We start from the raw sequence: 25,528 nt of genomic DNA, 5'->3' as shown, positions 1-25,528 counted from the left end.
TGATTATTTTTTAATTTTGAAAAAATAATATGAAAATTTTATTTCTAAATATTTTAAAGAAATGTATTATATATATATATATATATATATATATATATATATATATATATATATATATATATATAATGATAAAAATTATTTTATTACTTAATAACAAACATGAGAATAAATTTTCTCATTCTTATATTCACATGAATAAAAAATTACCAATAAAACAAACTTCTCTTAAAAAAAATATATAAAATAAATGATTTTTTAACAAAATAAGTTTAAACAAATTAGTCAATTATTTATATATTATTATATTATAAATCTTTACCTTTTTAGGACTCAACTCTGCGACTTTGATCTGCCCTTGACTTTGTTCAATTCGACTTCCAGGTACTCTTCTTTTCAATCATCGATTTTCCTTTTCATCAATTCACAATCTCAATTCACCTCGAAACCCCAATTCCCCCAATTGAACTTAGGGTTTTCTCGAACCAATTGTTTCTCTCTCGTTTCCCCAATTCCGATCTTTCGGACAATTTCCTACACTGTCGGTTGCCTGTATCGGGTTCGTTTTCTCTTTATTCAGTTCCCTTTCGGTTTTTACTGTAAAATTTCGCTTCAATTTCGTTTTATTTTATTTTATTTTTTGATCGAGAGGGGAAATTCGTTTTGCGGTTCTACTTGCCTTGTCTGAGCTATTATGCGATGTTCTGCATTTATTTTTATTCGTTATGTGGAATTCGGTATTTGAGATTTCGTGGAATTGGTAATGTACGTTGGGGAGCGTCAACTTTCATCAATTTTACTGGAAACTTGTGCATTTTCTCTATCGAGCATCATCCTGTGAGGGACTTTTATTAAGTACTGTAGTTTCAGCTCCTATGTCCTTAAGCGCTGTTTGGAAAGAAAAAAAAAAAACTTTTCTATAAATACTTACACGAGAATTAAATAAGAAGGTAAAATGAATTGAGTTTCTCTAGTAAGTTAAAATCAACTTATGCACCTTAGTAGTTTTAGAGAAGATGAGAGAACTTTTATAAAAGTTAACTTATGGGAGAAGCTTAATTCGTTTGTACCATCTTATTTTCTTCTTCTACAAGTGCTCATGGAGAAGTTTATTCAAACAGGACCTTTATTTTAGCTGTTGTTGCTGTTATTAATGAATACTTCTGCTCTGCATTTTTAGGTTTCCTGCAGGAATTCAGAGGCTCAGTTTGATCGTGGGGTGCAAAAGAAAGAGACTTTCTTTTGACCTGCCTTCTAAGCTTTAGTAAGGTTGTCACCTTAATGTTGAGTTCTGGGAATAACTTGAACAGTAGCAGCAGCAACAGTGGGATAACTTCTTTAGATATGCCACCCTTGCCCCAGTGTTTACCACTAGATTCAATTACAGTAGGCAATAGAAAATATACAGGAGAGCTGAGGAGGGTTCTTGGTGTTTCTGCTGGAAACGCATCTGAAGACCATTCTTTTGGAGGTCCGCATCCTAAACCTATGGGTCCTGGAGCCTCTGGGGAACTAAAGCACTTCAAAGAAAGTGTACAAGATGCCTCCAGAAAGGCAAGGTATATACTTGTTATTCTACCCAATTTCCTATAACATATTCTTCAGAGCTGAAAAGTGCTATTTGTAAGGCCGAGTGATAAACAGAATTTAGTATGGTTAGGTCAGCTGTGAAATGAATGCTCTCATTCTCTTACAGTTGGTATAATTATTATGAGGATGTAATTGGTGACAATATCAATATGCTTTGGTCCTATTTTATTCTATACAAACTTAAGATCTGTAAAATACTTGTGATTATGTTTTGCCTACTGTAGAAGTGTTAGTTTCAAATGTAAATCGTTTACCTATTATTTTATGACACAATGTATTCATATTGATGTCCTAAGATAAGTGTATAATGTTGAGCAGGGATAGATCAAAAATGTTTGGGGAATCTTTGTCTAAATTGGAAAAGTACGAGGCATTGAACATAAAGAAGCGACAAAGGACTGATTTATCAAGTGATAGGGGAGGTGGAGTAAACTTGACAAAGATGGGTAACCAGATTCACAAAACCCCTAATGATAATTTAACTCAGAGATCAGAAGCAAGGGCCTCAAATTCAATGCTGAACAAGCGAATTCGTACATCAGTGGCAGATGTGCGGGTGCGTATGTGTTGCACTATTGTTTCTTCTGTGTTTTTATTCTTTATCTGTATAATGCAAGATGCCATTGTTAAAATACTTTATTGCAGACCTGTCATATATATTGTTAAATACTTTTTAACTATATGGGCATTTAATATTTTTAGGGCCAAATAGGAAAGCATTATATACACATTGGTTAACTCATTTAAATTTTTAAGCTCCTCTTTAATCCCAAAAGAAAGGATTCAAGTTGCTTCAAACCTAGTTTAAACATTTTAGGATGGAATAATTTGAATCATCTGTCATGTCAATGTCCAAGTAAAGCATTGATAAATGATAATACTAATTTCAGATTTTAAAAGTGGACAAATTTTATGCTGTTTTCTTGTTTTAGATTTATTAGTTTATGATAATAATCTGTTTGCGTTTACTTTCATTCTTTCTTCATGACTTTGCTCACTCTGCAATTCTCCCAGGAGGAAAGTAGGTCTGCTGCTATTGGAAGGCCACGGGTGGTCACAGAGAAGGATGGAAATCTGGTTCAGACGCTTGGTGGGAGTTCTGTTCGAAATGAAGAGAAAACTCGCAGATTACTTGCTGGAGGTGAAGGGTTGGATCAAAAAATAAAGAAGAAGAGGTCTGTTGGAACTGTAGGAAACAGAGTTAGAACTGGGGAAAGGGATGTAAAACGAACTGCTCTTCCAAAGGCAAATGCTGATTTGAAAATGCGACTTTATGATGCTCAGGGTTTCAGGTAGTAATTTAATTTTTATTTTTCTCTTTCTTTTAAATTGCAATATATATTTTTCAAATGTAACATTGATTGTAGATGGAGAGTGTGTTGGAGGCTTTTATGTCTTTCTGTATATCATATATGAAGATTATTTCACTTTATTACTGTTAAGTGTAAAGTGCAGCATTCCAAAGGAATCCATTATATGTCTCAGAATAACAATACTTGTACTGTTAATATCATCAGTGATCAGTTTACTTGTCTGGTTCGTTCTGTAATCTATTGCCCTTGCGCCTTTTTCAAAGAATTCCCTTTGCTTGTTTAGAAGGGGGGGAAAAACTTTTTAACTTGTATTTTCTTCATTGGCTATTAAACAGAAGTGGAGTCTTTGCCTCCGTGGGCATTTTTTGTTTTGTTTGGTAAAAGTTGAGCTATCATTTTGGGGTTCTGGAAGATAAAGCTCTGATGCACTACTGTTGTTTCTGTACACTTTTTTTTCCTGTTTGGTGATTGTTCTGAGTCACATGTAATCTATATGATTTGAATGATCCCTTGCATATGCAGTTCTTTCCAAGGTGTAATATTTTTGTAGTTGAGAAAGTAATTAATATTTAATGCAGACACTTCTGATAATCACCATTTCTATTCAAAGACAGATTTGGTTAAAAAGTACTTGTACTAAACTTTGCCATTCTTTGAATAATTACTTGTATTAGTGTATAAAAGTCTTTTTTAATCCATGGAATTCCTGGAAGACTAAATGTCTTGCTTTGTGTGATTTGTAGTGAAATTATTTTATGAATGGATTGCAGGAATACATCCAAGCGGGAGCTTGTTAGTCATAGATAAATGAATTGTTTGCCTCTCTGTATATTACGTTCACAAATGATGAATGCATCAAGGTTAATTATGTTGAATTAGCTTCACCACTATATGGTAGACTCATTTAGACCTTTCTTTTAGGTATGAATTTCATGTTTATTGTTTGTTTATATTCTGCAATTGACTAACCTAGCAAAACCAGCATTAGAAAGATGTTCATCTACATTAGTTGCTTGGTATTTTTCTCCTGCTAACCTGTTCCTCCAGTAATTTGCCAATTTGGAATGTTGCTTGGGTGACTCTTCAAATCTTATTTGTGACATCATTGTCGAATGGTTTGATGCAACTTTTGCTATAGGAGAACAGAAAGAAAAACATAATCTTTTTGTATTAATAAGGTTTTTGTGGTGCAGATTGAAGTCTGGACCTGGGGGAATCAAGTCTGAGGGCTCTTCAGAGCTTACTAGTACAGGTGTGCGTGTGATGCTTACAAGTGAGCAAGGCGTTTCTCTTCACAGGGAACACATAGCTGAGCAGAGAGTTGTTGCCAAAGGAAGCAATAGGTTTGAATATATCTTGACATCGCCATGGATTTTTCTACTGACTAGTTGTTTTATCAGTCAATTTTCTGAGATTCTATGCTAAGATATAACACAACAAAGTTTTAGACTGGTCCTTGTCTATGTTTATATGTGTTGATAGCTATTTACAAATTTATTTATTTTTATGTTTCTATAAATAGGGGAAACACTCCGGAGGACCCAGCCAGCAACCCTAATACGCTAATAAAAAACAAGGTATCTCGGGCACCAAGAACAGGTTCAGTTGGTGCACTAGAATCATCTAACATTCAACCTTCATCTACAACATTTCCAGGTTGGTAAACTGCCTTCAAATTCTAATATAAAGTCTCAGTGGTTAGTATGGCAAATAGTTAAAAGCTTTTACATCCATAGGTTCTTCTATTCATCCAATGACCCAGTGGGTTGGTCAGAGGCCACCTAAAAATTCACGCTCACGAAGAGTGAAAGTAGTTTCTCCTGCCTCACGCAATCTTGAAGTTCAGGTTTCATTCGAAGGCTGTCTAACTTCTGAGTTCTGTGTAAAAGCTTCTTCTGCTGGCAACAATGGATTTCAACTTGCAAGTAGTGCAGACAACAGTACACCAAAATATAAAAGACCGCCTGATGATACTTCATCCCCCTTTGGATTATCTGAAAGTGAAGAATCTGGAGCGGGGGAAAACAAAATAAAAGAAAAAGCTGTGAATGGAAGTGACTTTGCTATGGCCGCAGATAAGGCTGGGGCTTCTGTGTTTCAAATGAGGAAGAATAAGATATCAACTGATGAATCTGGAGATAGTGTGCAGAGACAAGGAAGAAGTGGAAGGAATTTATCATTAGTAAGGCCAGACCTCCCTTCTGGGAGGGAGAAGTCAGAGAATGTACCAACAATGAAGCCAGTACAAGACATGAAGCCTAATGATAAGAGTAAAACGTAAGTTGATTTTATTTTTAGATCTAGTTCATCCTTTCTACTTCTATTTTCCAAAACTGTCCTCATACCCTTTTGTTCAATGCAGCAAATATGGGCGCCCTCCTTCAAAAAAGCAGAAAGAGCGCAAAATTTTGACTCGTGTAGGGAAGCAACTGAACATTAGTTCTCCTGATTTTGGAGGTACTGCTGATATTTAGAAGCTAAGATTTCTTTATTAGGGAATTTTAGATTTAGGGTAGCAGTGGCTAAATTCCTTCATTTTGCTCACATATGGTAGTGATATTAATGTGTTCAGTTTTACCCAACTGGAATATTTTCTCTAGTTATTGTGTCGTAGCACTTTATACTGTTCAGGCATGTAGAGGCTAGCATATCAAGTAATTTTCTGTAGTTATATATTTATTATTGTACATATTACTTGCTCTATCAGTAAATTTATTTTTCTTTATTTGTGCAATAATTTTATTTCCTGGTTAATAGGTAGTCTGTTAAATATTTTGATCTATATTTGCTTTTGATTATGTTTTCCCACACTATATTGAAATGTGACTGTCCAGGTGAACCTGATGATGATCACGAAGAATTATATAAAGCTGCAAATGCTGCTCGTAATGCAAGCAGTATGCCTCTTGAACCATTTTACCTTCTCCAAAATGTTAATCTTTTTTATATTCAGTTTTATATTTCACTAGTTTGGTGGCTTATTTTATGCAGACCTTGCTTGTTCGGGTCCATTTTGGAAGAAAATGGAATCTATTTTTGCTTCTATCAGCTTGGATGATGCATCTTACTTGAAGCAACAGGTAGCAACTGGGTCTTGAACATGTCATGTTTTTCTGGAAATGTGAAGTTACCATTTGACTCTCAATATGTTGAATAGATTCTAACTTGCTGCTTTTTTTGTTTGTTGGTTGCTGAATCAGCTCAATATTGCTGAAGAATTTGATAAAAGTTTATCTCATATGTTTTGCATTGATCATGATCTGTTGGTAAGTGTTTGGCATTACACGTAAAACTATCCTATATCTTTCATCTTATCAATAATAAAGAGGTACTGTGTTGATCTCCATCGGTAAGTTTAAGATCTTCAAAATTACACAACAATTTTCATCTGGAGGAATGTGGTAACCAGTAAATTTGTGTTTCCTCAGGGTGTTGTTATAAATAACAAGCCAACTCAGGGTTCAGAGGAAAGAAAGAGAAGTCACTGTGATGAAGAATCAACTAAGTTTGATGCTTTAGATGGTAAGAAGGACATGGAAAGACTGGACAAGGTTACCCCACTATTCCAAAGACTTCTTTGTGCTCTAATTGAAGAAGATGAAAATGAAGAATCATATCACCAAAGTGATGCAAAGAATATATCTCGACAATGTGCTAGTGATGATTCTCACTGTGGTTCTTGTAATCAAATTGATTTTGAACCCAAAGATCGGGATAGAATGGACTCTGAAGTTGAGTCAGAGGTGGATCTTCAAATTCAGAAGAACTGCATGTTGGATAGACTATCTTGTGATAAGAGCACCACATCCAACACATTTAGATACCCAAACACATCCAGCTCTTTACAAAGCACTGGAGTTTGGCAGGGAGATGAAGAATTTTCTCTTTCAGATATCACACATACCGGCGAAATATGTTCAAATGATCTTGATCAACTGCAGCCTGCTGAATTAAGTGTTCCTAGCTTTCCTTCTCCTGATGGCCAGTATCAGCAGATGTCACTGGATGATAGACTGCTGCTTGAGTTGCAGAGCATTGGCTTATATCCTGAAATATTGGTAGGCTTTTATTTCATATATGGAATTACAATTATCATAGTTATTTGGAACTTAGTAGATTCATGGCTATACTCCTTAAACTTACTTTGCTTGATGCAGCCTGATTTAGCTGAGGAAGATGAAGCTATAAATCAAGACATTGTGAAACTTGAGAAAGCACTGTATGAACAGGTGCATATTGAAAGAGTTTTCCCTGATAGTTTTGACCACATCTATCTAATTGACCTCAAATTTGGTCCATTCTTATATCATTATCCCTTATTTTGATTGACTAATAGAATGGGAGTAAGAAGAATAACTTGGACAAGATTGATAGAGCTGTTCAAGAAGGGAGGGATGTGGAAAGGCAGTAAGTGTTAATTACGCTTTGCATGTTTTGCCTCTGATCCCTCTTTGTATCTTCAATTTCGTTGTTGTTGTAATTTGTCACTTTCCATTTCTGGAATTTGTGCTTATGATATTATTGATTCTTATTATGATTGCTGTTGTTATTGTGCAGGAAGATTGAGCAAGCTGCATTTGACCAACTTATTGAAATGGCTTACAGAAAGAGATTGGTAATAAACATTCCTCTATCAACCTTTTATTTATTTTCTCAAGATTTACAAATATCCTTACCATTTTGATACTTGATTTTATTAAGATTTACAAGATTGGTAATAAACATTCCTCTAGTTATAAAATCTCGTGCTTTTTTAATACTTGATTACACTTGTTTAGACCTTCTATACAGTCATGTAGAGCAACATATTTGGTTGCTCTGCATTCTGCAGATACTGTAGATTTTTAGAACGAACCGTAGATTTCAAAAGATTGCATTTCAGATTGTGTTGGCTTTTGGGGCTTCTTTTTTTTTTGGTTGACATTATTATTTAGTAGTATAATGTGTCGGCTATTTATTGATCAATCATCATTCATCAATGGGCAAAATACTTTGCTTTGGCATTAACCTCGTCATCACCACTACAATAGTTGGAAATAGCATTGAAGATTATTTGAATTTTATGTTGTTTAGTCTTTAGTCCTATCCTTTCTTTTAGTAATTGAAGTGTGTTTAATTACATGTTAGTGATGTTACTAAACCATGTGATTTTCTTGCTTGTTCTGTTGGGAAATTGGGTTTCTGTCCTTTAGTTTGTGTTGCTGGTTATCTTTTTTTGAGTCATACATGTGAGTGGTCCACAGGTTTGTAAATAACTTTTGTAGTTATTTGAATTGTTTTCTTTATCTTATTTTCATGTTTGCTTTGGAGATACATCACATTCTACCCAGTCCCCTCCCTTTCCTGTTCCATTTCTGCCTAGCCTCCCCACAAATTCTTACTAGTTTCAATGATATTGGTGATGACCTGCTGTCTTCTGTGTGACAACCGATTAGTGCTCACAGATAGACAATTTATCTACATTTAATGTAGCCTTTTCTGGTTAATCAGTTTAGATGAATTGTGGGTAATGTAGGTTACAAATCTAAGGTCACTGGCAATTGGTAATATTATTTTAATGAATGAGTCAAGTCATCTCATTAGCTGTAATAATGAGTTCTTTATCAATTTATAATATTTGCAGGCATGCCGTGGAAGCAAAAATTCAAAAGGTGCAGTTCACAAGGTGTCTAAACAAGTTGCTTTGGCTTTTGTCAAACGTACTCTTGGAAGATGTAAAAGATATGAAGAAGCTGACATTAACTGCTTCAGTGAACCTACCCTACAAAATATCATGTTTGCCCCACCTTCACGTGAGAATGATGCACAACCTGCTGATTGCATAGTCTCTGGGACAGCCAGCAATACATGTAACAAAGTTTCCCTTCAAATTGAAGCCAGAAAATCAGGTATTTCAGAGTTCTGCTGTTGTTTACTTTTGTATTTGATATTTTGATGTCAGTGGCATGTTGTTACTCTTTCAACATATTAGTTCTTAGAAATCATTAATAAGTAATCACCCTGTTTCTTCCTTTTTGCAAGTACTGTTTCATTGACTGTATCTTCGCTTACACGTACGAGATTTGCCTGTGTTGGTTGGTTGTCTTGATTTTTCCCCCCTTAATTTTTTCTTTTTTTTGTATCTACGGCTACAGGTGCAGTTTCTAGTGTTTCTGATAAATATGATTGCCATAGAGACTATGCAGACAGGGGATTGGTTGATTCTTTTCAAGGTTCAATTCAGTCATCAGAGCAAGCATCATCCAAGAATGGGTCCATGTTTATCAGGGAAAAGAAGAGGGAAATGTTGGTCAATGGTGGTGTCAGTGGTTCTTCCTCAAGAGCATCAAATCTTGATGGTGCTGTTCATGGTGGACTGAAGGGAAAGAGAAGTGAGAGAGAAAGGAATCAAAGCCGGGATCAGAGCGGACAAAATTCTATTGGCAGAGCTGGACGCATATCACTGGACAGTAGCCAAAATGAGAACAAACCAAAAGCTAAGAAGCAAAAGAGTACTGCTAGTGGACATGATAGGGTTATGGAAGCAAAGGATTCTACTCGTTTACCAATTCATGATGCAATCAATAATCATAGTAAAGATGGGGCTACGATATCTGGTAATCAGGACACTTCTCAAATAAAGGAATCCAATGACTTTGGGAATTTGCCACTACCTGACTTAAGTTCAATAGAAGAATTTGGTGGTACGCAAGATCTTAGTTCTTGGTTGAACTTTGAAGAAGATGGTTTGCAAGACCATGATTCTATTGGCCTTGATATTCCAATGGATGACCTATCAGATTTAAATATGCTTATGTGAAGGGATGTAACTTACACTCTCAAGGTTACACGTATCATATCTGAAGGAGAGTTTGTATGTACTCAGTGAACCTTGTGGGGCATCAAGATCTTGATGGTATACTCTGGTTGCTCATGGAGGGAAAATTTTTGTGATTGGAATTAGGAATTTTAACACATTTTATAGGATAAACGGGAGATGGGGAGTGACTTATAATTGGAATTTGATATTTTTGTGGAAAGTTGTATAGAGGAAGCGACCATCATGGGTTTCATGAAATTGCTGTCAGATATCTCCCTTCTCACATGAATCTAACTAGTTTTGCTGTGTTAAAGTCATGGTCTCAGAAATGGCTTTTCTATAGGAGATTAGATTAAAGTGCTATGCCATTCATAGCCTGAGGGTGGTTACATTTCTCAAGCTGACTTCAGCTACCATACAATGTAAAATGCTTATTGTTCTTGTAGACTGAACTCGCATACTGTTGATTGTTTTCTCCTGAATAATGAAGAATGTGTTTTTAATTAAGTTTTTCTGGGATTAAACTTGGCAATTGATCCCATCTATAGCAACCTAAGACTCGCCATTGACAACTTACTCTCTTACGTTAGTATAATACTATAACTGAACAAAAAAATGATTCATGTCTTGTCTGTAGTTTTTGGGTCTACCTATTTTCTGTTGCTTCTCTCTCAGTTAGCCTTCAGCATTCAATCATGTAAACTTTGTAAAACGCAAACAAATAATGCAGCGAGAATAAGTCAACTTTACTCAATTTTATAGTTATTTGTCTTGTGGTCATCCTGATTTTATTTTTGAAGATTAGTTTTTCATTTTTTTGATTTGATTTATTTTCAACTTCCTATATTATTTTTTTCCTCATGTTTTGTTACTATATAGTAATAAAACGAGCTCAATCATGAAAGGCAAGCATGAAATTATTTCATATTTTTATAATACACTTGTTATGAGCAGAAATTTTGCTCTATGGTTCCTAGAATTCGAGGACTAGGAGACTTCCAGAAAAGGGGAATTAAGCGGAAATTTCTGATTTCATTGCTTCCTTTTCCATTACATTCTCGGTTCATATATATAAGCATCTAATGCACAGCTAATTTATTCTTTCACCAGGTCCTAGGGAGCAAATAACAGAATGGATATTCTAGCAGACAGGGCATCTTCTCCTTCCAATGACATACTGCCAGCTCAGCTTTTAGGTGCAGGATGAGTCACAAAATCATCCAAGTGGTGTGGCCTGCTTGATTTCCTTTTAGTGCTTGTCTCCTTCTTGTCTGCTAGCCATTCTTCTGTGCTGGGTTGCTTCATCATAACAACACTTTAGAAAGCTTCTCATGACAAAATGCCATGATACTAGGCCAATTCTGACTTTTTTGTTACTGACTTATTAACTATGGATTGACTGCATCATTTACAAGTTACAATAAATCAGTAACCACTCAAGAATTGTACCATCGTAGATTGAGCTATCTTTGATAGCGATTCTTGCCCAATCTCCTTCAGAATACAAATCATAACGTTTCTTGTTGGAAGCATATGTATTATCACTTTATTACTTATGAATTATGTGTTGTTATATTCATGATATTTAACGAGTGTATCAGTGCATGCAATATTTTTTGCTCTAGTACATTATAATTGTTATCATATACAATTATGTGAGTTGTTATAAATCATGTAGTATATGTCTTTAATTTTTACGAATAAAAATAAAAGATGCAAAATATACGTACATAAATGATTTATTTTTTATTCTGTTTTTTCTCATGTTGACTACGAAGAGGGATAAGAGCAGGCATAATTAAAAAATATACATAAAAAAGATTAAATTCAAAGTGCATTATATTAAAGTGTGAGTATTTCCTTCTTTACCATCTCATTCATTTATACCTACACATGTATCCACATACCTAAAATAATAGTTTGCGGTTGATGCCTTCAACTACCTACTTATATAGTTATATCTAGAATCTAGCATTCAACAAAACTTGCGGTTAACCAAATTGATTCCCAATTTGCAATATAATATATACCTACGATAAGTTCATTACAATATTAATTAATATTATCAATTTTAATTTCGTTTCAATACTTTAATACAGGCCCCACTCTCAATCTCATACATTACACGTAATGACAAAAGCAGCATTACTTTGTTATAAATTATTAAATGATACCTAATCTAAAGAAACCTATTATCATTAAACTAACAGAAAATAAATAAAGTTGTCCTCTAAAATCTCATCAAGATTGGACGGTTAATATATAAAGCACGCCGATAAAGACCCTTATTGCTATCATTCCTAATAATTCAATCCAAATTGCCCATAATTGATTCAAAAGTAGTAGGCAAATCCCCAGGGTAAACTAATAGAACTATAAAAATAAAAATAAATTATCATGAAGGATCCAGCATTCCGAATAAAAAAATAGATCAACCAATCTTCTTCTAGAGCATGTAAACTAATTTCAATTTCTACATCCAATTAGAGGTTGCTCGAAATTCTTAACGATCGAATATGAGAGGCTGCTAAATGATAATTCAATACGATATGGCTTATAAAAATAAAATATTATAAAGTGTTAATTTTTTTTACAGAATATAATAAAGTGTTATAAAGAATAAAATTCTAATTGATTCCGTACTAGAAGGAAATAAATGTTAAAAAAAATGAAGCAACGTCTTTATCAAACTGGATAAACAAAAATGGAAAATTAAAACAAAATTATGTTCTAGACTAAGGTTCAGCCCAGTAAGGGCATAATGAATTGTCTATACATTGGTGACTAAGGACAAAGATTTTGTAAGAACTCTAAATCATGCCACCTCAAGGTATGTATTCATTCTATTTCTTACCTCTTCACTCCGAGATATACTAAGTTACTAACACTTGAGTGTTGGTCTAGCAGGATCACCATTGTAGACTTGTGAAACACAAAAAATATTTATTATATTAAAAATATAATTATATAAAATCATTTAATGCGTGTTATTTAAAGTATTAAATGATATACATATATTTAATTGGCAACAAATGTTGATTCAATTGCTAAGAATCAAACTTATATCTCTTAAAAATGAGTTTGAATTTCACTGTGGATGTAAAAATATATCCATAATAATGGGCGATCAACAAGTACCTAAGTCAATTGCAACTAAACTTGTACACACAAAAAAAATACTAAATTCAATTTGTTAACTATACAAACTAATTAATGCATTCTGCAGGTCTATATATATATCTTGAACCTCCACTCTTAGCTGAAGTCTTACGCTAAAATTGTTTAATTGTTGTTTACCGAGTTAACGAATAATTCACAAGGAGGAGTTTAGGTCAACACATACTCATGAATTTGACTTCGAACTAAATGTGTTCTCACATGCATGTGCGCACACAGTAGTGATTCAAGTACTCAGCATGCACGCAATTATTGTGTTATTAGGTACAGTCCCTTTCCACTCTACACGTACGTACGTACATCACCATTCTGCGCACACTCAACCTTTGAGGATTAATTAAAAGGTGTAAAAAAAATGCATGCATGTGGAAACATGCACGAAGAATAGCGAAAGCATTTACTTCCAGCTGCTAATTAATTTTCGGACTCAAGGAATGGGAACAAAAGTGGCAGGCTAATTAACAGGCTATGCCTACAATGCAACAATGCATGGTACGCATGTAGTATGTACGAAGGTGCCATATCTGTCACCACTCACCACTACAAGATAATTAACACACCTTTTCTTTTTAGTAACTCTTATTACTAGTCTTCAATTCACTCTCATAATTAATAAAGTGTCCCATCTCACGTTACCCTCATCCCATGCATTAGATTCACTATATAAATTAGGTCTGGGGATAATATGTAAAAGAGATTCATAGTATACTCACTTGAATCTTCATATATGGAGTTATAAGATAACTTAATGATCGAAAAATAAGAATGAAGAGAGGAGGAAGAGGTCATTGTGAGTTCAAATTTTCCTTTAAACATTCTAACAACTAACAAATTATAAAAAAATCATATATATATATATATATTAAAAAAAAGGAGACATTTACTTATTCTGAAAGTAATTTTTTTAAAATTATTTTTCTTCCTCATAATTTTTTATAGATTTAATAATTATAATAAGTAACTAATCATAATCATTAAATCTCAAAAAAATAAATTAAAAATATGAAAAATAACTCAAAAAATTACTTTTGGAATAAATAGATCACTCCTCTATATATATATATAATCATTAAATCTCAAAAAAATAAATAAAGAATATGAAAAATAACTCTCAAAAAATTACTTTTGGAATATGAAGACCACTCCTATATATATGTGTGGGAGATGCTAATATTCACCCTAATTGGTTGGAGTGAATTAGCATTTAACACAAAAATTTAGACCGATGGTTTTGTTTTCCAAAATTTAATTCAAGAATATTATTATATTTTATCATTTAATTTTAAAATAAAAATAAAATCTTTTTTTCTCTTATTTTCTTTTTTTATGATTCTTTTCTCTATATATATTTAAGTTAGATGAAGTGCGATGATATTCTTAAATTAAATTTTAAAAATAAAAAATTTAATAATTTTTTAGTTCAAAATTTTTGTGTTTAATACTAATGCATCCCAACTAGGATGGATATTATTATCATTTTTCACACACATATATATACATCAAACACATTTCTGATAATTATATAAGCGGGTTTAATTATGTATAAAAAAAGTCAATAATAACAACAATTCATGTTGTGATTTGTTTTCCTTTTATTTAAATTAACTATTTTAAGCATTTAAGGACAATTTGTACAAGATCACATATATGTTTTCTACGACAAAGTAAAAGTAAGGATCTTTCTTGAACTAGATAAAATTATTAAAGATGAGAAAGCACTTTCTTTTAAGTATTGGAGGCAACTCAACTACACACTTACGAATTCTTATTCGATACTATTGATTAAGTTGAATAATTTTCTATAAATTGATTCACTTACGTACTTAATATTATTTAAAAGCAATATGTTCATATCTGTAAAGAAAATATTTGATCGAGGTGGAATTCATTGTTGGTGTGCCAATTGCATGCAATTCTGAGACTGAAACATATACACACACACATATATATATATATATATATATATATGCACTTGTTGATCGATCTGAAATGCAAACAAAAAAGGACCACACTCTCATTTTCAACGCACACAAATGGAGGCACATGTGCCTGCAAAGACACAAACGCACAATTCCTTTGTTCGCTTTCTTTTTTTCTTTTTCTTTTTCGAATAAATTAGTCAGTCTTATAGCTGCATGTAACCAAACCGCTTCAAATAAACGAAGAGACACAACCTCTTCTGTTTAGCTACAGTTCTACGCAAATTGTGCAATAACCACCAAAACCAGAGACAACGTTCTTAATTCATATATAAATTAATATAAATTCTTTTCTTTCCATTAATCTCCTCTGCATTATACATATATAAGACACTCCACTTGCAACCAAAACCACTACTATAAATGCAACTGTCTTCTCCCAATTTGTGTCACCTTATACTTCTAAAGCCATTATATATAGTATAATTAATTAATTTAAAATATATGTGGTGTGTGTGTAAAAGAAAATTAAAAGAAGCAACTAGCTAGCTATATAATATATATAGGAGACTAGCATTACATATATATATATATATATATACACACACACACACATCTCACATGTCATATTCGTTCCTTTATATCATTAAATTTCTCTACTCCTTTTAGCTAAAGTAGAAGAGCTTCCTCGTCATTCACATAAAACTCGAATTCCATTTAATTATTACAAAACATAAGAGACACGAGAGGAAGATTGAAAGAAGAAAAAAAAAAGATATTAATTCTTTGATGATGCTGACACTCTTTTCCATTCTTTCTAAAGCAGCCCAAAGAAATCCACTTGCACCAGGTTTCAATTACAATGTATTTCAGAAACTTGAGAAATGATTCTGAGAAGATTGAACCATTTGCAATTCAGTGGTTGTTTGGCATGAGTTATCATCACTGATCAATGACCTGTTGAACCAAACGAAAAGGGTGTCACTATTTTTTTTTTTTTGGGTGATCTAATTTAATCAATAATTTCAATGGAGCAGCTAGATTTGGAATTAGTTGCAGATATATGCAAGTGTTGTTGAAACTTGAAAGGAAATGAAATGAAGACCATCCATAAAAGTTTCTTTTGAGTTTTGACTAATCCAAGTGTTAGAGATTTTATATAAGAGATATTGAAATTAAAATATTTATTGACTTAATTACAGTTTTGATTAGCATACTTTTTTAATTTGATACTTTTAGGTAGAACACCAAAAGTAAAATATAAGCCTAATTTATTTCTTATAAAATAAAATGTATAGAATTAGCCATTATATTGTACATCATAAGAAAACCTCAAGTTAAGTAAAATTTAAAAATAGTAATAAAAAAATTATATATATGAAAGTATACAAAAAAAATTTAAACAAGTGGAAAACATAAGTAATTAGATAAGAAAATAAGAATTTTTGTTTAAAAAAAATGAAAAAAAATTGAGAGTAAATAATTAAAAGTTGAGGAGAAAAAATCATGATAAAAAAGTTAAAAGTGATTAAGATATGGTGTGTAGATCTTACTCTCGTGGTCTTGATGCCCAAAGAGAACTAAGGGCTCTAAGACGGCCATAATACTCTCCAATCACAAGAAAACACCTTGCTGCTTGACGAACTGTCAGCAATCGACATAATTGGTGAAGGGTTTGTTGCCTCAAATTATCAGCCTTCAACACAATTGATTAATTGGGTGAGAAATGAAACAATTAAGTCAGAAGAAAGTATGGTATTTAATGAATAAATTCATTAATTATATATATAATAATCTATATATAAATATATGAAGTATAATCAAATCCCAACTACCGCATGAGATGGGTCCCTATAGCTAATCCAGTGGCACATATGGACAAGAGCACTATGCTTTCAAAGGGTACGGTTGATAATACTGATTATCTAATTGTCTTATCTATGAACTAATTAGACTGATTCTAATACACGTATAAAGTACTATATTTTCTTTTTATTTTATGACACAAGAATATAATCAATTAGGAACCACTTGTCAATTTGGTTTGTAAATCATTGGTGATTATAAGTCTACCTAAGGTTTTATCACTGTCTACGACCAACTTCTGATTGGAACATTTTGAGATGAAAAAACTACATCAAACATTTTGATGAATTGACATGCATGTACCTTAAATATTAGTAGAAAGAGCGTCAAGTAATAAACTAAAGTACCCAGAAAAAATATAATGATATATATACTAATAAATACGTGCCCAACATGTAGTAGGTGATCTAAGTCAACCCAATTATTTGCCTGAAATTATTAAGTTATTTAATCATATAGAAAGAGGTTGTAGTCGACTTGTAGCTTGAGACAATAGAGTCTACCAGGCCATGATGCTTATCTAAGAACTAAAGTAAAATGTCTATCATCAGATGTCAAGCGTGTAAGGATTAATCATAAAAAAGAGAGTATATTTCAAGCTTTGGTTTTTTTGTATATTTAACCCTATACGAAAAAAAAAGTGAATAGAAGTAAATTATGGACATGTTATAATCTAGCTGAAGTGATAAGGAGATGTAAACTAAGGATCATATATACTCAATTTTCTTGTATATGAGAAGGCAGAATTGCGCCGCAAAACATGCAAAGAGAGGGTGAATGAGCAAAAGAAACACAATGGACTAGAAAGTAACATTTCATCAGCTATTACTAGCTAGTAGCACTTGTATACATCATTATTCATCCCTATTTGGATTTTGAAATTAATACGTGTCATTAATTAATGGGGCGGTCCTTAAACATGTTTAAAGTAAAAAACAATAAGACCATAGTTATTAAACCCGCGAGAATTGAATGGGCTTCTTCCAATCCAATTTCAAACTCAAGTTTCTTACATCAATTGCTGTTTGAAAACTAGAAATCCAAGGATGGGTAAGTCATGTATAACTTCAAATTTAACTTTGACATGAATGTATAAAGTATAAAGACTCTCCCCTATCATCAGTCAAATAGAAATTGTGCTATACAAATAACTTTGACACAGATGTCACCTGAGGCTTTACGTCAACTCCTCACCAAATTGAGTGGACAAAAATTAAAGTATTACTTTAGCACTAAAACATTAAGAAAAATATATGTAACCCTAGCTATAAGATAATGTGATCGATCAATCAATTCAATAATATGACATTTTTGCTAACCCCCTCCCCCTTTTGTGTTATTTCTACATCTAATTAATTAAAACATGCTACATTAATTATATGCATGATCGCATAATTATATATTTTTACATAGAATTTTATATATAATAACTAGTTTAATTTACCTGAGCAACAAATTCTTCAAGGTGGCCAAGCTTGGTCATGGCTGCCACCATCTGTTGAACACCGTCGGCGATGGGCCCGCCGGCAATGGTGTCAACAAGAGACTGCTGAAGCTGTTCAAGACCTTGACTGAGAGCTTCTTCTGTTTGCAGTGACGAATGCCCGAGTTCACATATGACCATAATTTGCTGCTCCGCCAGGGGCTCTAACTGTGGTATCAACATCTGACCAAAAATAATATATATACACATAAGTTCATGAATATCTATTTTTTATAACATGCGCTATGTAAATACTAAGTTAAGTGTGGTTATTAAATATTTTTTGAATGTTATTGATGACTTAATATATAATTAATAAAAAATTAATTCAAGTTTTATTGTTTTTACTTTTTAATAAAAGTAGTTGAAATTACTAATCTTACCGTTAATTACTGCCAGGGTTTTCTGTAAAACCGTTATCCGCAGACACAATCATAAACTGACTTCAATAACTTGTGTTTGATTTTACCTTTTTACGTACCAAAAAAAAAAAACACTACCAAATAATAAATTATATACATAAGTAGTAAAAGTTAAAAATCTCGTACCAAGAAAATTGGATATCTCGCCTCTAAAAGGACTCCTCCTTTTATTTAAAGGTTTATTTGCTATATTTATTTATATTTTCAGGTGTTAATTCGTTTGCCATATTAAGCAGCACATTACCCTTTAGAGGATATATATAAAATTTTAAAATTTGAAGGATTTACCACTGGAGCAGGAAAAAATAATTATCACTGGCATTTATTTTCGTGAGAGCATTTGAGAAAAACAAAGCTTTGTGTAAGAAACATTTCTTTCTCCTCAAATATGTTGTTAATTTTAATATTTTTCTTAACATGATTAATTTTTTCGTTCATGTTAAATAATTAATGGATAGTAGCATCATCATTAGTATTTAATAAATTCTCTAAAACGAGTTCATACTAGGTTAAGACTTAAAATTAAATTAAGTAATTTTTTTAAAGGACAATTAAATTAAGTATTGACAACCCTTATTAGTCCATTAATGTATACTTATGTTTCATATAGCATTTGATTGAGCAAGATGAAGTGTGATCTTAAGGGACAAAAGAAAGTGCATAGAAAATACATACTGTGATGAGCTCTGATGGTTTAAAACCACCTATCCAGAGGAAGCATCTCTCAGCTGGTGAAGTCCATGTGCCATTAATAAGATGAAACACATCTGTTTTAGCAGCCACCCCTTTCAGCCTGAAAACTTCATCATAATGAGACAGAAATCCATCCACAATCACTCTTAGTTCGCCGTCCGACAGCGGCGTCTGCAGCCCCGACCGGAGCTCCACTATGTGCCGCTGGTCATCCTCTAACCATTTTGCATACTCCATGTCAAACATTGCAGCTCCTACAACACCACAAATTAATGCACACTTTGTTACCATAATAGTTAGAAAAATAACATTGCTACTATGTGACATTTTGGTACAGTATAAAGTTTTGTTTTTTTAATTATTGGCATTACATAGTGAGTATATATATATATATATATATACATATATATATATATATATATATATATATATATATATATATATATATATATATATATATAATGTAAGACATGATAATTTTTGTATTAAAATTTAAAAACTCTAGTTTGTTTGGTGACCGGTGCAAATATGGTCCGTAATGAAACAGACCTAGCACATTTTATATTTAATTCATCTTATCAATAAAAAAATCAATGAATTATCACCCCCAAGTGCATTATCTAGGCAGAAGATATTATTATTCTATGCTCAAAACCTTTTCTTTTAATCTTAACATCGTGTTCTTTTACTAAAAGAGGAAAAAGCAGTTGTATGGATCAATAATTCTCTGAAAAGTTAAACTAGCCTTTATATACATGTTTAGAATGGGTCGCACAGTTTTCTATTTCATCACATTTTAGTAAGTTATCAATATCTTTTTAGAATAATGATCCACTGTTTGTTTGTTTGATTATTTATTTACTTTTTTTTCTATTTAATAATGTGGATTCAAACGTGAATTAGGCCACAGATTTTGGTCAAATTCCAAGACTTCTCCACCTGATTCTAGATTTTGGTTAAATTTGACTTTTTATTTATTTTTGGCACTAAAAAAGATTCAAAGGACATAGCTAGGAAGAAGTTACGTGTCAATAACAGCAATTGCTGCTCCCTAACGAGTCTCTTAATTCTTTGTCTCATGTTCCAAAGTGTAAAAAAGAGTCAAAAGATCACGCCAACTAAATCTTTCAGGTACTCATTGTAACAAGTTTTTCCATGCTCCATAATCATATATACGATGTGCCAGAAAATTATGACATATTCACCCCCTTCTATCTTTGTTCCAATCTGAGGTATTAGAAAAATGAAATTGAATTTAAAAAACCAACAAGAGAAAAGGCTAATTAAACTCACCAGAACTTATACTGCCACCAGCACCACCACATCCCATAAACTCATCCTAATAAATTAAAAACAACAAAAACAGCAATCATAAGAACAAGTCAAATAAATAATTAAAAAAAATTATATATGCAGTATTTTGTGTGTGTAATGAGAGAGAAAAGAACCTGAGAGCGAGCTCTTTGAAGGTCTTGTTCAAGGTGTGTGAGCTTTAATCTACTTGACTCTAGTTGCTGCACATAAGCCTATTGCAATGGAACAGCACGTTTACACAAAGTATCTTATGTTACTTTTTTTTTTCATTATAATATATGATAGCATTTTTCTATTCTAATCAAATGATGGGACACACCTTTTTCCTGAGACGGCTTTTCCTTGCAGCTTCTCTGTTTTGAGCTAAACGTCTCAGTGTCTGAATCCAAACCAAACAAGAATATCTTGACTTACCTCCCATTTAAAAAATCCAAAAACAAAAACATACCTTGCAATATATAATATTGATATCATAGATTATAAATAAATGTGTATGTATTTGTATCATATTCAAAACCTTTGCATCAAGTGGCTTCTCTGATGTGTAACCAGCTCCTTTCCTCTGAATAAAAAGAATCCCCCAAAAAATAAAGAATAAAGAGATTTAAAAGGTGAGAAAAATATAGAAAGGTAAACTCAAATGTTAAATTAAATCACTGAACTTAAGGGTACTTAAAAACTACAAAATTTGTAGATTTCTAGCTACTAAATAAATCAGTGAGGGAAATGAAGAAAAATTGCTCAACATTACAGAAATTCATGGAAATAATGCCATGCTTTAAAACAAAAATGCAAAGATAAAATAAAAGAATGTGATTTGCTCACAGAATTTTTGGGAAGCATTTCTGAATGAAAAGGCCCTTTATTGGGCAAATTCTCTTGTGGTGATGTGCAATCATGAACATGATAAGGGTAGCAAAAAGCATCTTTATCTGCCATTGTTTTGGTGTATTGCACTGTGGTTTAGAAAGATTTGTAACTCCTCCACACAATTAACTTGGGAGAAAGGCACACAAGTTTTTTGTCTGAGGAGGACAAGTGAAGTGGGAGTGGGTCACTATTAAAAAGAGAAAACATTGATTGATAAATACTGAAAAGATTCTCACTTTGTTTTTTTGTTTGTCACGTTCAACTCTCTCTCTCATTTTCATGTCAGAAAAAATTCATCAGAAAATCGTTCAGGAATCAGAGAAACTCTGTGTCCCTTTGATTTTCTGAGGGCTGTTGGGATCTGTGCTGTGAAGATGTGCACAAAGAGATGGAGAGAGAGAAAGACCAACCCACCAACCAAACCAACACAGTAATAATAATAATTGCATAAAAGAGGTAAACTTTCCCAGTGTTTTGGGGACATGGAAAGAGAGAAAAAACTAAGAGATTAACAGTGGAAAAACAATAGTTGAGTTTGTTGTTATTAATTAAGAACCTTTTCTTGAGGTGATTTGGCTGCTGATTGATTCTGTGATGATGTGCCTGCTGTTGCTGTCTCGTGTTGTTGTTGTTGCTGCTGCTGCTGCTGTTGTTGAAGGTGCTGATCAAAAGCCTGATGATGATCTGAAGAAGATGCTTTTATGCTTATTGGAGATTCTGTTTCAAATTGGAGCTCATTTTTGCTTGAAAGAGTGTTCACTCCTGATCCTGAATCACTGCTTTCCTCTCCTGACTTTGAACCTCCCTATATTTGTGAATCCACCAAAAAAATTTCATTTCTTTGTTATTACTAAATTAAGATTTTTAAAACCAACTATTAGATTTTTGAAAATTAAGATTTGAATTGAAGTATTTAACCATATGATATATCCTTATCAAATTGAAAGTACTAAAAAAAATTGAAAAGATTGGGATATTATTAAAATTGTTAGTTTTAAGCCTCTTTGGATATGGATTGGTCAAAGATGGAGAAGTGAGAGATAGAGAGAGTATAGTACTCTTGAGGTTTGCTGGAATCTCATTGGCCATGAAGGGAACATTTCCAGTGTGGCTGAAGGCCTGCCTGTGAATAAAGCTGCTACAATCACAAAAAGGAAAATCTCAGAGGATCACCAAAAATAAAGGCTTTATGAACATCAATCATATGAAAAGGTGGAGGGAACCTTATCCTCCTTTTCAATACTTATACTCCTCATGATGACTCATGGAGTCAGAAAACCATGCAAGTTTATTTCTATGACTATGCCATCCAAATCCAAGTTTATTATCATTATGTTATGGGAAATGGTAACTCTAGGCATGTTCAAACCTCCTTCCTCTTCCCACTTCTTCTCTATGCTTTTGGAGAAAGAGTTCCTTATTATTATGCTTATCTAACGTCATCAAAAGGAGAACCATGAAAAAGGGAAACAATATTGAAACATACATGCTTTGGCTTCATCATTTCTTATCTTAATTCCTTGCAGAACAATAGCCTCTTCCAGCTCTCCAAAATCAAAAGCTGACCCTTGATTGCTAAGAAATTAACAAAGGGTAAAAAACAAAAATAAAAAATCAAAACAAGGCTAATTCATAAAAATGAAGAAACACCATATAATAAAAATTCCTTGTAAGGAAATTCAGTTTTTCTAAGTGTTGATAACACTGAGATGGAGAAATAAATCATTGAAGAATACATTAGGGCTGATGATGAAGTATTAATCCCATGAAGAACTCCATAAGGGATATGGTGACTTGAAGGTCCTGACTCAGACAAACCCGTTTCTCCTATTCTTTGGCTCGCCATGCAAGGCTTCTTCTTAGACCATTCTCACCTTCTCTGAAGTTGAAACTAAAAGTTTCTCACAAAGTAGAAGAAACTCAATTCATCACAAAGTTGTAGAATATAAAAAATTGAAGTGTGTGCATATGTCCATATAAATATAATATACACATACATAGAGAGAGAGAATTCTTTTGAGTATGAAAACCGGGAAGTGATATATAACTTTTAATTACCTCTGTTTTCTTTGGAATTCTATGGACAAAAAGAATACTATATGGACAAGTTCACACAGTAACGAAAGATCAAAGCTTTCCTGTCAAAGTAATACATAAGTTGCCACAAGAAGAGGGTCCAGTCTTTTTCTCATGTATGAGTCCTCTTTGCAACATTTTATCTTTCATGGGGTGTCCCTATCTCTCTTTTTCTCCTTCTCTGGGAAGAAACCTGATTGATAAGTGTGTTTGGCTTGCTTTATCACTTACTTGCTCCTAGCTGGTTGTAAATACTTTGTGTGAGTAACTCATTATGTGGTAGTGACTGTGGTACCCCAAATCTTGTCCTAGCAATTTAGTGCATCTCCAACCATGGTAAAGAAATATTTTTTTATTTTAATTAATAATTATTCTTTATTTTATTATCAATTTTATCCAATTCATCATATTATTAATTTTAGTAAAGAATTGTTTTTTTAATTTTATTATCACATTTATTATTTTATTAAATTGTTAATTTAACAAGTCCTTGATTAAAATTAGAGATTCGTTATTATGATAAAAATATATTTTAGTATATAATTTATAGGATTGTACCAAGATTTTGATTAGTGTGATAACAATTAATAATATGTGATATTATATATCCTTTTGATTATTTTTTTTGTGTGAAGATATTTGATTTATTGATTAGAAACAAAAAAATGAGTTTGTTTTTAATATGTTAATAGTTGACAGATAGAAATAAATAAAAAAAAAGGATTTTCTTTTAGATTTAAATATGCTAATAGTTGGTAGACAAAAACAAAATGAATTTTGTTTTAAAATTTAAATATGCTAAAAGTTGACTGATAAAAAAAAATTTATTTTAAATTTAAATATCTTAATAGCGAGTTGATAGAAACACAAAATGATTTTTTATTTAAACATTAGATAGGAACGAGAGAGAATGCATCGTGAGTTTTTTCCGGATGGTTAGAAAAAGAAGTTTCCTATGTGTGTTACAAGAATATGCTTAGATTGTTCGTTGAAAAACACATAATTACCTCTTGTTTTCTCTCATAACGGAAGCCCCAAATTTTTTAAAAGTTTTTTTTTCTTTGTTCCACTTGTCAAAGAAGTTGACAACAAAAGTTAATTTCATCCCAAACATCTAACATAGAAATAATATTTCGAATTAAAATGATTTAATTCAAGTTGTATCTTGTCAATGACTATACAAATCTTATTTTAGGAGCAAAATTTTGTTTCTCCACATGTTTATAGTCTTTATGGAAATACATATGATGATATGTGTTTTATTATATGGTGATATATTATCCAATTTATTTTATATATTAAATTGTTTAATGACAATGAACAGTTAGAATATAAAAAAACTTGTGGTTTTGAAAATAAATTAGAGCATATGATGCAAACTGTTTTGATTTGTTTTATTACAAGGAATGACTTGAATAACAAGAGACTTGTATTTTGAAAAATAAATTAGAGCATGTGACGAAAATTATTTTTATTACAAGAAACGACCTGACAACTAAGAGACTTGCTTAAAATAAAAGCATGTGATGCAAGTTATTTATTTAATTAATAATAAGGAACAATCTCACAACCGGGGGACATATAATTAATTAATATAGCATGAGATGTGGATTTTGGAATTATTTTTTATACTAAACATCTGGACTACCCAAAAAGTATTAAATTTAATTTGTAAATACCAATAGGATTGACCTGAGGTACTTATTTGGTATGATTATTTTTCAAAGTGTATGTGATACATCATGTCTTAAAAAAATATGTGATATATTCTTCCTTAGAATATGTTTGAGAAATGACTTGACAACCAAGTGACTCATTCATAGTTTTAAGGAAATTCCCACATAAAGAAATATTGAAACAAAATTGGTTGGATCCCATTATGACGATTAGTATCATTACCTAAGAATTGTTCTCATGCATAAGATGCTTAATATGCTAATTGACTATGAAAATCAAGTTACTTATGATCTTCTAGTAAGTTCATGTGCATATATGCTTTAGAAGTAGTA

The 25,528-nt window shown here is 32.2% G+C and overlaps 2 protein-coding genes across 14 annotated transcripts; one reads left to right on the top strand and one right to left on the bottom strand.

The window, feature by feature from the left end:
* Positions 1–322: 322 nt before the first annotated feature.
* On the top strand, positions 323–11,272 carry LOC100784211 (uncharacterized). Of its 4 annotated transcripts, XR_005887272.1 has the most exons (18): positions 388–556; positions 1,178–1,556; positions 1,906–2,143; positions 2,602–2,879; positions 4,094–4,243; positions 4,423–4,556; positions 4,637–5,177; positions 5,263–5,357; positions 5,735–5,797; positions 5,892–5,980; positions 6,101–6,166; positions 6,329–6,958; positions 7,058–7,129; positions 7,237–7,307; positions 7,458–7,515; positions 8,524–8,788; positions 9,035–10,121; positions 10,810–11,272. XR_005887272.1 is itself a non-coding variant. In XM_006591018.4 (17 exons), exons 2-17 carry the CDS (start codon positions 1,279–1,281, stop codon positions 9,697–9,699), a joined length of 3,693 nt encoding a protein of 1,230 aa, XP_006591081.1. In that variant the 5' UTR covers positions 323–381; positions 1,178–1,278; the 3' UTR covers positions 9,700–10,206. The 4 variants fall into 4 exon arrangements, 3 of the variants coding, with proteins under 3 accessions (XP_006591081.1, XP_006591082.1, XP_040862936.1); XM_006591018.4 differs by lacking the exons at positions 388–556; positions 10,810–11,272 and adding an exon at positions 323–381 and having other exon boundaries at positions 9,035–10,206; XM_006591019.4 differs by lacking the exon at positions 10,810–11,272 and having other exon boundaries at positions 352–556; positions 9,035–10,206.
* A 4,193-nt stretch (positions 11,273–15,465) lies between these two features.
* LOC778195 (bZIP transcription factor) lies at positions 15,466–23,783 on the bottom strand. Of its 10 annotated transcripts, none has more exons than XM_041006995.1 (13): positions 23,502–23,782; positions 23,180–23,334; positions 22,930–23,018; positions 22,502–22,578; positions 22,000–22,248; positions 21,091–21,135; positions 20,893–20,952; positions 20,708–20,785; positions 20,553–20,598; positions 19,242–19,513; positions 18,106–18,327; positions 16,349–16,491; positions 15,466–15,752 (listed from the first exon to the last, which is right to left on the bottom strand). In XM_041006995.1, the coding sequence occupies exons 2-13, from the start codon at positions 23,287–23,289 to the stop codon at positions 15,665–15,667; spliced, it is 1,479 nt and encodes a 492-aa protein (XP_040862929.1). In that variant the 5' UTR covers positions 23,290–23,334; positions 23,502–23,782; the 3' UTR covers positions 15,466–15,664. The 10 variants fall into 10 exon arrangements, with proteins under 10 accessions (XP_040862929.1, XP_006591080.1, XP_040862930.1 ...); XM_006591017.4 differs by having other exon boundaries at positions 22,502–22,581; positions 23,180–23,322; XM_041006996.1 differs by having other exon boundaries at positions 23,180–23,322.
* Positions 23,784–25,528: the final 1,745 nt, after the last annotated feature.

The sequence above is a fragment of the Glycine max genome, chromosome 11 (assembly GCF_000004515.6).
Source record: "Glycine max cultivar Williams 82 chromosome 11, Glycine_max_v4.0, whole genome shotgun sequence".
Classification (NCBI taxonomy): Eukaryota; Viridiplantae; Streptophyta; class Magnoliopsida; order Fabales; family Fabaceae; genus Glycine; species Glycine max.
Note: the sequence above shows the minus strand (reverse complement) of the source record. Positions and strands in the feature narration are given on the sequence as shown.

Coding starts and splice junctions, on each gene's coding strand:
- LOC100784211 (XM_006591018.4), top strand. CDS start 1,279: ATGTTGAGTTCTGGGAATAACTTGAACAGTAGCAGCAGCAACAGTGGG. Junction 5,981..6,100: donor CATCTTACTTGAAGCAACAG/GTAGCAACTGGG, acceptor TTGCTGAATCAG/CTCAATATTGCTGAAGAATT. Junction 7,516..8,523: donor TGGCTTACAGAAAGAGATTG/GTAATAAACATT, acceptor TAATATTTGCAG/GCATGCCGTGGAAGCAAAAA.
- LOC778195 (XM_006591017.4), bottom strand. CDS start 23,289: ATGGCGAGCCAAAGAATAGGAGAAACGGGTTTGTCTGAGTCAGGACCT. Junction 21,136..21,999: donor CCAAATCACCTCAAGAAAAG/GTTCTTAATTAA, acceptor CTTTTTATTCAG/AGGAAAGGAGCTGGTTACAC. Junction 15,753..16,348: donor TGGGCATCAAGACCACGAGA/GTAAGATCTACA, acceptor TTGGTTCAACAG/GTCATTGATCAGTGATGATA.